The sequence below is a fragment of the Python bivittatus genome, unplaced genomic scaffold, assembly GCF_059951505.1.
Source record: "Python bivittatus isolate LINGU-HERP-01145 unplaced genomic scaffold, Pbiv_v1 ctg000980_np1212, whole genome shotgun sequence".
Taxonomy (NCBI): domain Eukaryota; kingdom Metazoa; phylum Chordata; class Lepidosauria; order Squamata; family Pythonidae; genus Python; species Python bivittatus.
This window is the reverse complement of record NW_028277125.1, coordinates 47,130,079-47,145,254: the sequence shown is the minus strand read 5'-3', so window position 1 is coordinate 47,145,254 and position 15,176 is coordinate 47,130,079. Positions and strand designations below refer to the sequence as shown.

General features: G+C 38.2%; 1 protein-coding gene across 2 annotated transcripts in view; it reads right to left on the bottom strand.

Moving 5' to 3' along the window:
- NEURL1 (neuralized E3 ubiquitin protein ligase 1) overlaps window positions 1-14,669 on the bottom strand; it is a 147,543-nt gene extending 132,874 nt beyond the window's left edge. The window contains exon 1 of one of the 2 annotated variants that reach the window (XM_007423233.4): window positions 14,035-14,669. In XM_007423233.4, coding sequence (XP_007423295.1) covers window positions 14,035-14,119 — 85 coding nt within the window. In that variant the 5' untranslated portion in view covers window positions 14,120-14,669. The remainder of the gene's footprint in view (window positions 1-14,034) is intronic. The other variant, XM_088132409.1, reaches the window with a different exon arrangement.
- Between the last annotated feature and the right edge of the window lie 507 nt (window positions 14,670-15,176).

The following is a 15,176-nucleotide window of genomic DNA, read 5'->3' as shown; positions in this document are numbered from 1 at the left end:
TGCACTAGAATGCAGGCCCTTCCCAGTTTACAGAATGAACTCCCAGTTTATAAAAATGAATTGATAATAGATAAACCCCCTTAAAAGCTTAATTAGTCATATTTCACAGAACTGGAAATATCTATAGTTCAAAGATCCCATGTCCTTCTGAACATGAGCTGAACAATTCAATGAACAGAATAGGGCCCTGGATTGAGTGACATCCCCAAACTGCCAATAAAAGTTCCACAACATCCTAATACCACTTAGCCAGAAGATATAATCACAGGATAGTGTCATCTTACAATAGAACTTTCCCATTTGAATAGCTTGAGCCACATTCTTGGTCCTTTTTAACCAGGATCTTCAGAAAATGAAATCTTCCACTTGACAATGGAACAGTCTTTTGGCATAAGTTTATCCAAAAACAGTTCAGGCTTAACAAATTTTAATTTAATTTTATTGAGCTAGCTCATGCAAGGACACCAATCTTTGATACCCGCCAGTGAAATTACTCAATCATGAGAACAATACACAAAAGCATTCTTTAGATGCTGTCAACAGTGTATAATATTCTGGCAATCAGTTTCCTGTTTTTTAATGTGAATTACAATTTTGGACTTCTGAGGTTAAAAATTACTGAATCTCAACCAAGTCAATAAATAAGCTTGATCCTCAATATTAACTAGATAATCCAAATAGTGTTTGAGAAGAGCTGGGTATAAGGTATATGAAAAAATACCTTCTCCCCTCCCTATTTCACAGTTCTAATCTAGATTGGGGAAATAGGCAAAACATTATTTTTATAAAAGGATAAATAGCTATTAGTACAAGCACACATTGTAATATAGCATCCTCCAGATTTTCTGACTTCAACTTTTATAATGTCTCCATCAGAACAATCACATGCTGGATGAAAACTCTGAAATCCGAATGTACCTGCTAGGTCCCAAATAACAAGAGATTGTTGACTTCAAACCAGAGTCTAACATCTTTACCTACAACCAAAATTACTACAAATTGTTTCTCGTGTTAAAAATAGATTACTTTACCACTGTATATTTCAGATTACATAGGAAATAGAGTTGCCATCTTTTTTTAAGAGCTCCTATGTCTTCAACAGTGATATAATAGGCAGAAATTCAGCAGATGAAGATTGCCTCTCTTTTTTGAGATAACATAAAAAGTTGCATTAGTTGAATTTCTGCCTCTTATTCTACAGTTAATAGCACAGCAATCATTAAAAAGCATCTTTTTTTCTCTCTGTCTGCAGAAAAGACTTATTTACTGGTATGAAAAGAGTTTGCATAAATTATTTTACAAATACCCTGCTCATTTCAATAACCCTTGCACAAAAGGCCACTTTGGATTCTCCCTATTTTCATCTTCTAACAAATGATGGAGTAGAAGAAAGGAATTATTTTATCTACAGTTTTCAGCTGCCTCCTTCAACTCCTCATGGGAAATAAGATTAAAGGAACAATCATCCCAGAAATATTGATGACATCACCCCAACTCCCAGAAAACATCTTAAGAAAGCTTATTAATTGCATTCTATTTAATCTTCAGTCCACTTATAACTTCATTTCTTCATCTGCAGCAGATTTTTATCAACTAAACCTGGACATAAGCAACTACACATATTACAATATTTTACAACATTACAACAGGCTTAAAAGCAGAAAGCCCTTGAAACTAAGGGGCTTTCTGCATTTTAGAGAGAAACCCTGAGACCCAACAACTTCCCAGACCCTCAAACAACCATTTCTTCTGCTCCCAATTTCTTGACTTTCCTGTCCTTTACTTTCCTAGCCATCACCAATATTAATCTAACCCCAGACATACAGGCTTCCTTTCCTGAACACAATGACACCAAAATGACAAAGTGTGCATCATGACATCACAAAGCAAGCTCAATCCTTTTGTACTTGCATCACAACGTTGCATGCTAGTATATAAGGGGCAGAGTCTGCATAAACTGCATGCTTTGTTACTTGCCCCGCCTGTCCCCTCCTCACCTCCTGCAGATGCCTACAGATACTTTATAACTGAAAATAAAAGTTAGAATCAATCTCAGATATTATTTCTAAAGCTACAATCAAGGACTGCTACTTGTATATGACAAATACGCAAACAAAGTTAGCACACGAATTGTCTACTAAATTCAGATCCCTGTACTCCAGCCTTCCTCAACATTTGCTCCCCAAATGTGTCAGGAATACCATCATCCCCAGATTTGGTCATGCCGGCTGGAATTCTGGGAATAATGCAGCTGGAAAGCATTCAGTTGGGAGAGGCATCCACGGGCTGTAAGTGGCTGGAGCAGATAATAAACGTGCTAAGATTCTTATCTCAGTTCCTGGGAAAAAGAATTGTCTCGACCCTTTCACTTTTGCCACTCAAATATTGACTTACAGATGCAGCCTTTCCTTTGCTGGGTTATCTTAATAACAGCATCAGTCTCTTACTCAGTAACCTTTACCCTGACCAACCAGTACCAGCTATTGAGGTTTTTAGGGAAGAAGCGAGGGGGAAAAAAAGGAACTGAGGAGTAAAGTAAATAAAAGCGCAATAATTACAGCCCTGTGAAACAGAGGGTGGAAATGACAAACATGGGGTGATGGGGTGTGAATTTCTGTGTATTTCAGTGTCAGACCAACCTGAGGTGACTTTTGTCTTATGGGGAGTAAGATGTTAACAGTACAAGTCAGTTAAATAAATAGGAAACAAAGCTGCAGCCTGAGGGTTGAAATAAAATATCAGAGGTGAAAACTAGCAAGGTGGCAGAAGGCAGGTGGGTGCTAAATGAATGGAAATTATATCTCACACATTCACACTCCTGTAATTAGTAGTTGCTGTTCACTAACCATGGAAACAGCCACAATGGAAAAACAAGGTAGCTCACCTGCTATTTAAAATACAGATCAACCTCACTCTTTCTGGTAACCACAATTGGGGATGAAGCATGAAATAAGTGACACCTTCCCTTCCCTGAGCTTTCGGGCAGTTTCCCTTGCATTGGACTGGGGGGGGGAGGACTATCTCTATGCGAATGGGCAAAAACATCCCTCCCCATCTTCCTGGCTCCTGTGACTCTTCCTGGGTGTGCAGTGACACTAGAAAGCGACACCGATCGGTTGACTATTTCCAAGCACATATGAAACACAGTGCAGCAGTAGGTAAGTGAGTGTCCCCATTCTTGCCTTAATGGGGCTTGAAGGAATAGACGGAGCTCCATGTTGGAGAACTATTCTGCTTCCGATTACCACCAGTATTTGGGAAAGGGGAGAAAATGATCATCCTGCCCAAAACCTTTCTTGTTTTGAAATGGAGAGGTACAGTAATGCACCCAGTTTGCACTCTGGAAGAATATAAAAACTGCAACAAAAATTCTGCAATTCCTATCTTCAATCCCATTGTGAAATGAAACTTTATACTCTTCCTTGTTCTTGATTCTTGGCAAAAGAGCTGGTAGAAGAATGGTTCTGATTCACCTTAAATGAAGAACGGCATTAAAGCTGTGAGTCTCTGCTGAGACCTCACACTAGTAGGATAGTAATGGGAGGAGAAACAATATTTGTAGCACATTGTTACAAGGCCAAGTGGAAAGAGCAGCTGCGATCCCACTATCAGCAATTGTCCCACATATAGCTGGAGGAAACCTATAGGGGATAAATCTAGGTGGTTCTGGTGCAGGCAATTCTATGCACCACAGCTATTATACATACAAGATATGGAACAATACAGTGCTCACTTTTAAGTATCAGTTCTTTTTGAACACCTGATTAAAACCAGCACAAAGGAAGGGCAACTGCATAATATATTTGTCATACCTAACAATAAAGTTTTGAACTTCTTTTTATCCTGGAATCATGTTTACTCAATGTTCAGAATTCTTAAATAAAAGTAAGGACTCTGGGCTGAGAAAGAAAAAAGAATGTTACTACATATCTCAGGTCCATACATGCACTTCAAGAGCATGCTTAAGGTCTATTTCCACCACAGTTTCAGGGCCCTGTGCTCATGGGAAATATAGAACTGAGAACATGGTAACTTTGCAATTTGTACATGTGCCAAATCTGAACGATTACTGTATGTCCAAAAGACAAATCCATACAAATAACCACCTTTCCATAAACTGGAAGAATAGTAATTTTTGTGACTTGCCTGCAGTAATACTCCACAACTTTAGAGTGATTCCAGTGAGACATTATTTCTTCAATTAATCTGTCTCATTCATGGAATTTTAGGGGAGCTGGGGCAAATATCATTGTTTTCATTTAGAATCGTTATATACTTTATCATATTTTTTTTCATCTTTCATGTTACCAGAGAAAGGAGCACTCAGAACCTTTCAACGAAAAGTACATTGTCTCACATATGCAGGATACAATCTACCTAACTGAAATACATGACTCATTCTCAATATATCTCAAATGATATTTAAAGCTAAATAAATCAACTCCAAGCAATGAGTTATAAAACCTTCACATTTATTATATACATGGGCCTACAATTTTTCTCACAGGCCAAAATTAACTTTTGATGTGATGAATGTTCCAAATTACAAGAAATTTGTTTTCTTTCAATCATTTTCTTGAATTGCTCATTAACATATACAAGGTTCTTTGCTTTGCAGTGTACTCTGTCAGAAATTTTCCAGTAAAATATTTTCCCTGAGTAAAATATACCTCCCTGAGGTATCAGGGAGTGGACCTGGATCTGGTATCTCCTGTATCTTCTATTTGCAAAATTGATGCTCTACTATTAAACAGTAGTCCTTCTCCATACTCAATCTTCATTCGCACTCCATCCAACAGTAATATCTCCAGAATGACTTCTAAAAGTCTTCAAGACAGATGTGTGCTGGGGATGGAATGGTGGAGGCTGAAATAAGGAAGATGAGGAGCAAGAGGATACAGCAGTCAGTGGTAGTACTCTGGCAAAATACGTGTTCAGTAACGCTGCCATTGTGAGTGGCAAGCAGAGAAAATTCTTAAGCATCTAAGGAAATATTCTTGAAGTCTATCACACCAGGAATATTTTGAACTACTCCTCAGTTGTTAATATAAATATCTGAGATATCTTGTTTGACTCATTCAGAGATAAACAGTATTTCCCTTCAGTTTCTCAAAGATCAGAAATTGTTGGAGTTGGGCCATGCCATACCTCTTTAGTAGTTAATGCAACCTATACATGAGAGAGACAGAGATATCCTTATTGATTTCTTCTCAAAATTTATCACCCAATGAACACCCTGCCTTACTATTAGAAACATTATGTGAATATTTAATGATATTTTACAAACTACAGCACAAACTCTCAAAGGAGATTTAGTTATCAAGTGGAAACAGATTGAGAATGAAGTCCATATGTGTATTCATGCCACTGCATGTGCACAAAGGAAAGTGAATTATTCATTATTGTTTTGCTTCAAAATGCTGAGATAAGAAAAACTACTTTGCATATTGTCTAATAAAGTGCCAGTATTCTTAGCTTTAGTGGATTTAATTGGCAACTGAAAGTATTCCAGCTTCAAAAAATGGGTCGAGTGGTTAATTAAAAATATCTAAAAGATAATTCTGACATCTAAGAACCTTTGGTTAATGTTACATTTCTTACAAATTAACATTCCATTCAAAAGCACAGAATCAGCCCATCGGTACATTCTATCCAGGAGATGTTTTTAGTTATACCCCACTTCATTTACATAAAAGGAATGGAGCCTCAGAGGCACCATTTCTAAGTGCCTGCTCTGGCTTTCTGGAAATATGTCCCCTTGTAATTAATACTTCCCTCATCCCTTTTGATGTTCTAGATGTTGTTTAAGACCTAACGTTTCTGTAGAACATCTGGAGATTAGTTGACAGTCTCCATTTTATGCTATCTTTATTTTCAAATTAATTTGTGTTGGTTTTGTAACTTAGTTATATACTTCTATTATTGGTTATTAATATTTTTTGCAATTATTGGTTTCTTAATTTTTTAAAATGGATATTTTAACTGTATGTTGTTTATCAGTATGTAAATCACCATGAGTCCTTATTGATTTGGTGGAACACAAGTAGAATAAATGAATAAAGACATAAGTTAGGAGTCCAACATTGACTTCTGCATTATATAAGGCAATAACTGGCAATTTTTTTGAGGTGGGGCCACACTTCAATAAAAAAAAATCAGCCTCTGGGGGATACAGGAATATGATAGAGATGTCACTATTGGGAGAAAACATCTCAGCATTTTGGGATGGTTTAACTTTCCTATTTGATTTATTTCTTTTCTTTTTTAGCTATGTTACTAAATTTCAGCTGTATGTTCTGGACTGATTCTGGGACCACAAAAACAAAATATGGAGGATGAGTGCAACATGTAGACTCTGCATTGCTCATACCTGATATAAAGGGTAAATCCATGTTACTGTACTGTAATATGTAATTTATTATAAGTTAAGCCCATCTATATACACTTTGTCTTGAACATCTAACCCTAGCTTTCACAATTTGGGAGAATCTTTCAAACTGACCTCAGTGATATATCACATTAAATTCTAAACTTTTTAAATTCTAGCAATCTATTTCTTGCAAAGATCAGCTTAAACTACAGATCCAAGTTCTGTGCATGTTTAAACAAAAGTAAAACAATTTTAAACAAGACAAGTGAATATTCAGGCATTAACAGAATCTGAGATTTGTAGATTTATTGTGTTCTATTTACAAAAGTTAAACTTCTATAAACAGTCATTTGTAAAGCTTATTCTACATTGCAGAGCCAAGTGTATGTATGATTAAACAAATGCAAAACAAGAAAAGTCATCTTTATGCTGACAGCTTTTTTGCTCTGTGTGTTCTACTGCAGTTCACTACTACTAAAAAAGCTATTAACACAGACTGCAAATCAGTAGTTGGCAGAGAAGTCAAAATCCAGAGTTCACATTAGCTGAAGAAACTCAACCAACATGCATGTATGAAGCAGGACAGGTGTAATCTACATACATCCCCAATGAAGTAGAAAGGATGTAATCTCCTCCATCAGGTTAGAGCAGCCTTCTCTAACTTGATGTCCTTCAGGTGTCTTGGAATATAACTCTGTTTATTCTCACTATAATTAAAGCTGTAGTTCAACTTATCTAGAAAATTCCTGGCTGAAGAAAGCTGCTACAGAGTTGGCTTCAGGATAATATTCTATTGCAGCATACAATGAAGAAGTCAATCTACTCCTCCCCAGTTAAGTATAACAAGTTGCTTTGGGGTTTAAAAGTCTGATTCTATATTTTAAAGCATATCATTCTGATTTAATAAGGGATATAACTGCAACACTTTACAAGTACTAAACTATACTAAGAAGACTTCACGCTGAATGCCTTCATGATGGAATTTCAACTGCTATGCTGGCTGGAAGAAAAGCCTGTTCTAGAATCTCAATAAAGAAGTCCACACTCAACTTCCAGAAATAATATCATTTTCTTCCATTGATTTAAAATGGTCTGGTTTTGACCAAAAATCTTTAAAAATCAAGTATTAAAGATCTCCCCTAAATATCACTTTCATAAAAAGAGCCTCATATAAAATAAATCTACTTATATCAGATTTCAAACTTTAGCCAATTAACAAAATTAATTCATCTTCATCCTCAAATTTATTTTTATATGCTATTACTTCTTGTAGGACAAATGCTTCTAAAATAAAAGATATATTTAACAAGATTTACAAGCAACTTTGATCTTTATTTATAATTCTATTTCTGTCCTTACTCCCCTCAAGGCTACATATTAAGAGCTTTAGGAAGCACAAATGGAGCCTTCTAGTTTTATTCTCATAAGACCCAGATGAGATAAATCTGAGAGAGGGACTGGTCCATAGTCATCCAGAGAACTCCATTTTTGTGTGAAGTCTTGAATATAGGTTTCTTCTATTCCTAATCCAAAATCTGAACCCTGTACCATATGACATTTTTTAAAACCAATTAAGAATCTAAGATTTTGAAATTATGTGCAATATATCTTGACAGGATGAAGATGTTTAAATGTGTGTGTGTGTTTGTGTGTGTATATATATATATATATATATTGTGTGTGTGTGTGTGTGTATAACATTTAACAGCCTCATCCTGCCAAGATATCCACTTCATTTTTAAGATGAACTATCAATTTCTTGGTGAAAAGTGTATATCTACTTGGATCCTAACAGGCCAATACATTTAGAACAGAATATGGAATTGAAGAAAGAATTATGATTTCATGACATACATTTACCTCTTCTTCTCCCTCTGCTAGTGCCAGTGCCTAAATATATTAATGACTGAAGCACTCCAGTATAATCCTCCACAAACCAGTTCCTTTCAGATCTGTTGGATCATAATTCTCACCAGCAAGTATGGCTTGGGTATGATGGGAGTTGAGATCCAAGGTATCTGGACCATGCCAGATTAAGAAAAGCTGCTCTAGCATTTATTCATATCTTTTAAATATGAAACATAACTGCATAAACAAAAAGCAGCTCACAATCATGCCTGAGTCTACCTTTTAGGAAATTATTCTGTCAGTTGTTTATCATCCACATAATTATCCAGCTACATTTTATCCTCAGAATTGACAGGTACCTCAAGAATATTTTTTTTAAAAATAAAGATGACAGAGCTTTTTAAGATTTGAGGGGTCATTTGGCAAGACCCTCTGGAACTTCCCTTCTATATCCTTGAATATGGTGGTAATCCTGCTGTCCTGCTTTTTGCCCTGCTTCCCTTAAAACATAGAAATTTAGAGAGAAAAATACTTGTTTGCTTCAATTAAAATAGTGCCTGCAAATTTTAAAGTGGAAATTATTGCGGGGGGGAAACCTTGTCTTCCAGTTTTGTATTTATTTATTTGCTAACAAAACTCCTCTTATGCCACTTCAATTAAAATCAACTAAGCACCTTATAATTTAAATAAAGTGCAGAAACAAAACAAAGTCAGTATCACTTAATTCTATGAAAAAACTCCCTGAGCTAGAAATCATCCTTCCTTAAAGCCTCTTTGAAATAATCTTTTAATTATTTACAGAAACTACACTTTGATATTTTTTTACATATTGCCTAGTCTTCAAATGGAATTGGGTGAAAGTAAAGAAATTAAAATTGTATCCTGACAAAACAGAGGTGTTCTTGGTTATTATAAAGTTTACTAACTTTCTATTAACTTTTCCTGGTAGTTTATCATTCTATTTGGTCTGCATGTAATAGCATTCCACCTAAAGGATCAAACTCTTTCCCTTTCAGCATCAATAGATTAGGAATGTTTCAATTCCATTTTTTGGACTGGGGGGGAAGGTTGGGAATCCCCAACTGATAAGTGCATTTCTGGATCCCTGCCCATATAGAAAGCCTTGGTGTTAGGGTTAGGGTTGTAATCCAATGCCTAGAAACTATAGCACTTCCACGCATACAACCAAAAGTATGGATCCGGTATGTAGATGACACCTTTGTTATAATAAAAAAGGAACAACTAGAGAAGGCACATGAAACTATCAACAACATCCTCAAAGGAATAAAATACACCAGAGAGGAAGAAAACAACAACACTCTACCCATCCTGGATATCCTCATCAGCAGAGGAAACAACAGTAAATTAGAAACTCAAGTCTATTGGAAAACAACCCACACTAACCATGTACTCCATTACCAAAGCAACAACCCAACTTCCCACAAGAGGAGCTGTGTAAGAACATTATTCAAATGAGCATAAACACATTGCAGCAACTCAGAACAGCAGAAAAAAGAAACAGACCACTTATACAACATCTTCCAACAAAATGGATATCCACGCAACTTTATCAGAAAGTGCCTGACCACTCAACCTACTACAACACAACCATCACAAGCCATGAAAAGGATAACACTGCCATACATCAGAAACGTCTCAGAAACAACTAGACTATTACAACCACATGGCATCTCTGTAAACCAACTAAAGCCCTCCAGAACATTTTAAATAAACCAAAAGACCCATTAGCCCAAGAAGAAAAAACAGGAGTCATCTACAACATACAGTGTAAGGACTGTAACAGCTGCTATGTAGAACAGACAGGCAGAAGGCTAGCATAGCACATCCATGAACACCAACTAGCAGTCAGAAGACACGATGAAAACTCCTTAATCTCACAACACATGGACAGACTTAACCATAGTTTCAACTGGGAAACTGTCAACATTTTAAACCAACCTAAATCCAAAAATGCGAGGGAATTCCTGGAAGCTTGGTATTCAGACAAGGTAGCCATCAACAGGCACATAGAGAAAACAACATCTACACACTATTCAAAAGAGACAATAAAAAGGAAACAAAACATCAGAACATCTCCACACCAGCAGTCAAGCAGTCATCACCCAGATAAGCAGAGATAAACACCAAGATTATCACCAGACACACAATCAAGCAGTAAACAATACCCTAATCAAGGAACTACCAATTTAAAAAAACACACTAACACAGGCAAGGCAAGCCACTGCATATAAAAAGAGAGCAAACTCCACTCCATTCTAGCACTGAAGATGTTACCTAGCCGGGTAACAAAACGTTTGCAAGAAAACAACCAAGCTCAGAGAACCCCCATGAGCTCCCTGAGATCCCCAATCGAGGTCCTGTTTGTACTTGACCTGGCTAGTTTTCAGAAGATCTTTAACTTACAAGAAGCATATTATATACAATGGGTGAGGTTCAAAAGCATAAAAGCTCCATGTGAACCTATTAAGACCACAGCAATTCTAAACATCATCTTGTCATCAGTAGCAATGGAGGGGCTTGAGAAGAAATCTGTTTGGATCCATTTTTTCTATTACATTTATCTAACTAATCTCTCCTGAAAGTATATGGTTACAGAAGCACACTTGCATGCCGAAATTAACCCTTTTCAATATTTTATAACACAGTTTGCAACTCAATTTAAAATAGTGCTAAAATGTATATGAGAACCAGTTGGGTATAGTGGTTAAGGCTAGAAGACTAGAAAACTGAGAGACCGTGAGTTCTAGTCCTGTCTTAGGCACAAAGCCAGCTGGGTGGCCTTGGGCCAGTCACTCTCTCTCAGCCCTAGGAAGGAGGCAGTGGCAAAACACTTCTGAAATCTTGCCAAGAAAACTGCAGGGACTTGTCCAGGCAGTCACCAGGAGTCAAGACTGACCCGAAGGTACCAAAAAAAAAGTGTGTATTGAAAAACAATATCCAGTAATGGGTAAAACAAGGAAACATGTACAAAATATATTGTATTAGGGGAAAAGCATGTACACAAGGAAAAATGCATATAACAATGTTGGTATTAGGAGAAATACACACAAATATGTTGTGAATTTTCATGCAGATTTCTTATTTGCTGAATGTATTGATTGATTAAAATAGGCTTCAGTGAATGTACTGTAGATCAGGAAAATAAGAAACCGACAGTAATTGAAACTGATAGATTGATTCATTCTTAGTCACCAAATGTCATTCATAATCTTGTTGTAGGAGGAAAGCCATGTTAGTCTATGGCAACCAAAAATCTAAAGGAATCTGGTAACACTAAAGGTGTAAAAAAATGCTACCAAATTCCCTCTGAATCTTCTTTACAGAAATTGATGAGTTTGGAGAAATTTACATGAACTCACAGATCCAGTTATAGCTAGTCTTCTTTAAAATGTTTTGGATAAACAGAAAAGTGTCCATTTGTACGGTTGCAAGGACTGTACAGTAATAGCCTTCCCCAATTCGATGTCTTCCAGATGGGTTAGAAGTACATATTCTAAAATGTCCCAATATATTTTGAGGGCAACAGATTGGAGAGAGAGAGACTTTCAGAGAGAGACAGACTACAACTCTTCACCACTGTATATAATGTTTATAGACCCTGAATTTTAGCATTAGCACCACTATCTGGTTTAGAGAAGACGTTTCTGTTTGCAAAGAGAAGCACGAAGTCTTTATTTTAAAGATAGCCAGACATTGCTGAAGCTATGAGTATTTCTGTATCCCTCCCAATCTGAAGCATTGTTAGGAAAACAGATTGAAATAAAATGCATCTTCAGTTAAAATATATATATCCATAAATGTAACAAAACAGTGTCACGTTCATAATTTTGTGCTGCTATGCCTCCAAAGCATTTTACAGGAACCTGTCAAATACAATCAAACTTGTTTATTCTGCATGTAAAAGTAGGACCTAAGGCAATCTTCTTTTTGGAAAAAAAAAAATGGGAAAAGCACATATTGTCCCTGGCAGTTACTTGGCAGGATTGTTTTTAAAATACAAGGAGAGGGAAAGCTTAGTTAACACTTCATTTTAATGATTTCAGTCCTTTAGCATTTAAACTACACAAAAACCATTTTGTTGTTTTGCCATAAGCAGTGACAGCCCAGCAACCAAACCCAGTTTAACTGGGGATCAGGAAGATATATGAAATGTATCCAAAAACCAAGCATGTCATATGAAAGCAATTCAAATCAGGTTATTCCAAGCTGCATTTCTGATGCATAAGCATGAGCTAATAATAATTAATTATGAAGATGCATGTAGTCAGCCTATGGATTCTAAAATTTGTTTAAGTTTCTTCCAGAAGAATTTCCAGTTGAGAAGCTTGTTCTAATGATAAATCTTTCTTGGCAGTTTACAACTGAATACCAACTACTGCAGCACTGATAGAGAATGGTGGGGTTCTGGGTAAGATTCTGATGCCTGCCTCCTGTTTTGCACATCTAATTTTAAATAGAGCAATTGCCTGCCCTGATTTCTCTCTGACTCATTCCATGTTGGGATTGTCTTCCTGACCATCCTCTGCAGAACTAGACAAAAACTACTAATACTCTTGAAGATATATAGAAGCTTCATTAAAATAACCATAGAAAATCTGGTTTCAAACATTTCCCATTGACAATCTGTAATTCGCTGTTCCCCTTAAATAAAGATCCAAATTTTATGGTGTGAACAAATGAAGCAACAAGCATGAAAAACATGAAAGAGTAGAAAACACGGGATGCAGAAGGATCATTTTTCCTGAACGATCTTTTTAACAGTCAACCCTGGCCATCTTATTCTAGAACTGAATGAGTTAATGTAATATGCAATGAAATGTATACCTACTATTCTGTATTGCTCAACAACATAAGTAAATAAATAAATAATAGCTGGGAATACTTTCTAAAATAAGACTGTGCCTATGATCCAGAAGTCAGTTAATTAGGTATAACTGATGTCACTTTAGTCCCAAACATTTTATGGAATGAGTATACACTGACTGCATGTTTTGTGACCCAGCAGGACATTTTTGTGAGATGCTTAAGAGCCTGGTAGACCAAAAGCAGCTCAGGTGATTCATTTACTATGTCTTTAGATATGCAAACAAGTCTACTGGGAATTATGTCAATATCCCAAGATGAAGATTTTTAAACATAACAGCAACTAGAAAGGATTGTAATACTAATCAAATCTGAACTACAACCCACCAGGATCAGTTTATCATTGATGCACATAAAATCTGTTATTCTTAAAATGGATCCTCCCACTCAAAAAGCTGACATTTCTGGGGTTACCAAGACAACAGCAGCTGCAGTACACTCATTCAGAAGTATATCACCTAGTACCTTAAGACATTTTCTTCCTCCTTCTCTTTTTGATGTCATCCTAATGTGTTATTTACCCTATTCATAACTGAAGAAAAAGTCAGGACAGGTATAACCCATCTCCCTGCAACAACTTGGCAGTAAAATCCACTGAGACTTATTTCCAAGGAAAGAGATTTACTTCCAAGTACCCAGATACAGAATTGCAACCCATGCAGAGGAATCAAGGAGATTTTTCTATTTCTGCAACAAGATTGTCCATTACAAGAGTAAAAAAGAAAAAGAAAAAGGGTGTTTATTGGGGAAGGGCTTCAGGTAATTCTAACCATCCTGGAATGTATTATAGAATGGGGAGGGGGTGTTAGAGGCTGATATTCGAGTGAGTATAAGCAGTGATTGAGGACCCCCTTAATGGTCCAAACTTTCAAGGGCTTTGCTTAGCATTTCAGCATCTAAACAGTAAATTCTAGACCAGATAAGCCTCTTACCTTTGAGATGTTGATGATGAACCCTGTGGAAGCGGTTGGGGTTGCCCCTAGGCAGTGCTGGGATGCTGGAAAAACTGTTCCCCATGGCATCAAAGGCAGCTAACTGCTAAGGGGATGACAAGAACTGGAAGGCTCTGCCTCGGTAGGTTTGTTCCGCTGCTCTTGGTGACGTGGGGGCGGGGAGGGAGGGGAGCAAAGGGCTGGTCTCTCCCCTCCCCTCTTCTGGACCTTCCTCCTCCTCCTCTCGTTGTCCCTTCGGCTTAGGATCCCCTTTGTCTTTTCTTCCTCAGAGAAAGTGCCTTTCCTTGGCTAAGTCCACATCGCCTTGGCTGGCAAGGGAAACGAACGGGGAGAAGCTGTCTCCCGGCCGGGCTAACAGCCTGGAAGCGCTCCGCGCTGCGCTGCCCTGCGCTGCGCTGCGCTGCGCTGCTTCCCTCGGGGAGTTCAGGTGAACAGGACTCCTGTCAGTCCTGGCTCCGAGTGCCGCTTCTCCTTCGGCGTCCCTTCTGTCCCTCTCCCCTCCTACTGGCTCACTCCGTCCACTTTACCTTGCCCAGGCAAAGCAAGAGGAGAGATGTCACCTGGCCCCGTCTTCGCTCAGCCACAGCTGCTCCTGAAACTTGGCGTCTCCTAATCCTTCGATCACCTTCCCGCCCCCCCCCCCCGGTAATTCTTCCTTATCTGGGGGCTGCGGCGCCCCTTTCCGATCTGGTTGTTATGGAGATTGCTGCCTCCTCAGACTAGGCACTTAAGGGACCGGACGAGTCACGTGGGCAAGCAGCTGTGCCACCTCTGGATCGGGAGGCGGGGCCGAGAGGCGTTTCAGCGCACGACCTCTCCTCTTTTCTTCACGGGTTCTAGGAGCGACAGGCCCAACAGGTAGATGCCGGAGAGCGTCGCCTGGCCATACATCGGGCACTGCGTGCGGTGCGGAGGCACCAAATCGCCTCGAGCGTCTCGGAGTGAAAACTGCGCGAGCGGCAGTTCCAGGCTCTTGCTGGCGGCGGCGAGAAGGGCGGGTGCACGCGCACCTATTCGGCGCCCCAGCGCGAGATGAAATGTAGAATGCGGGGGGGGGGGGGGGACGTACAGTATGTGTGTTTGCAGGCGCGCGTTTCTGCTGCAGGAGGAATTGGAGAAGA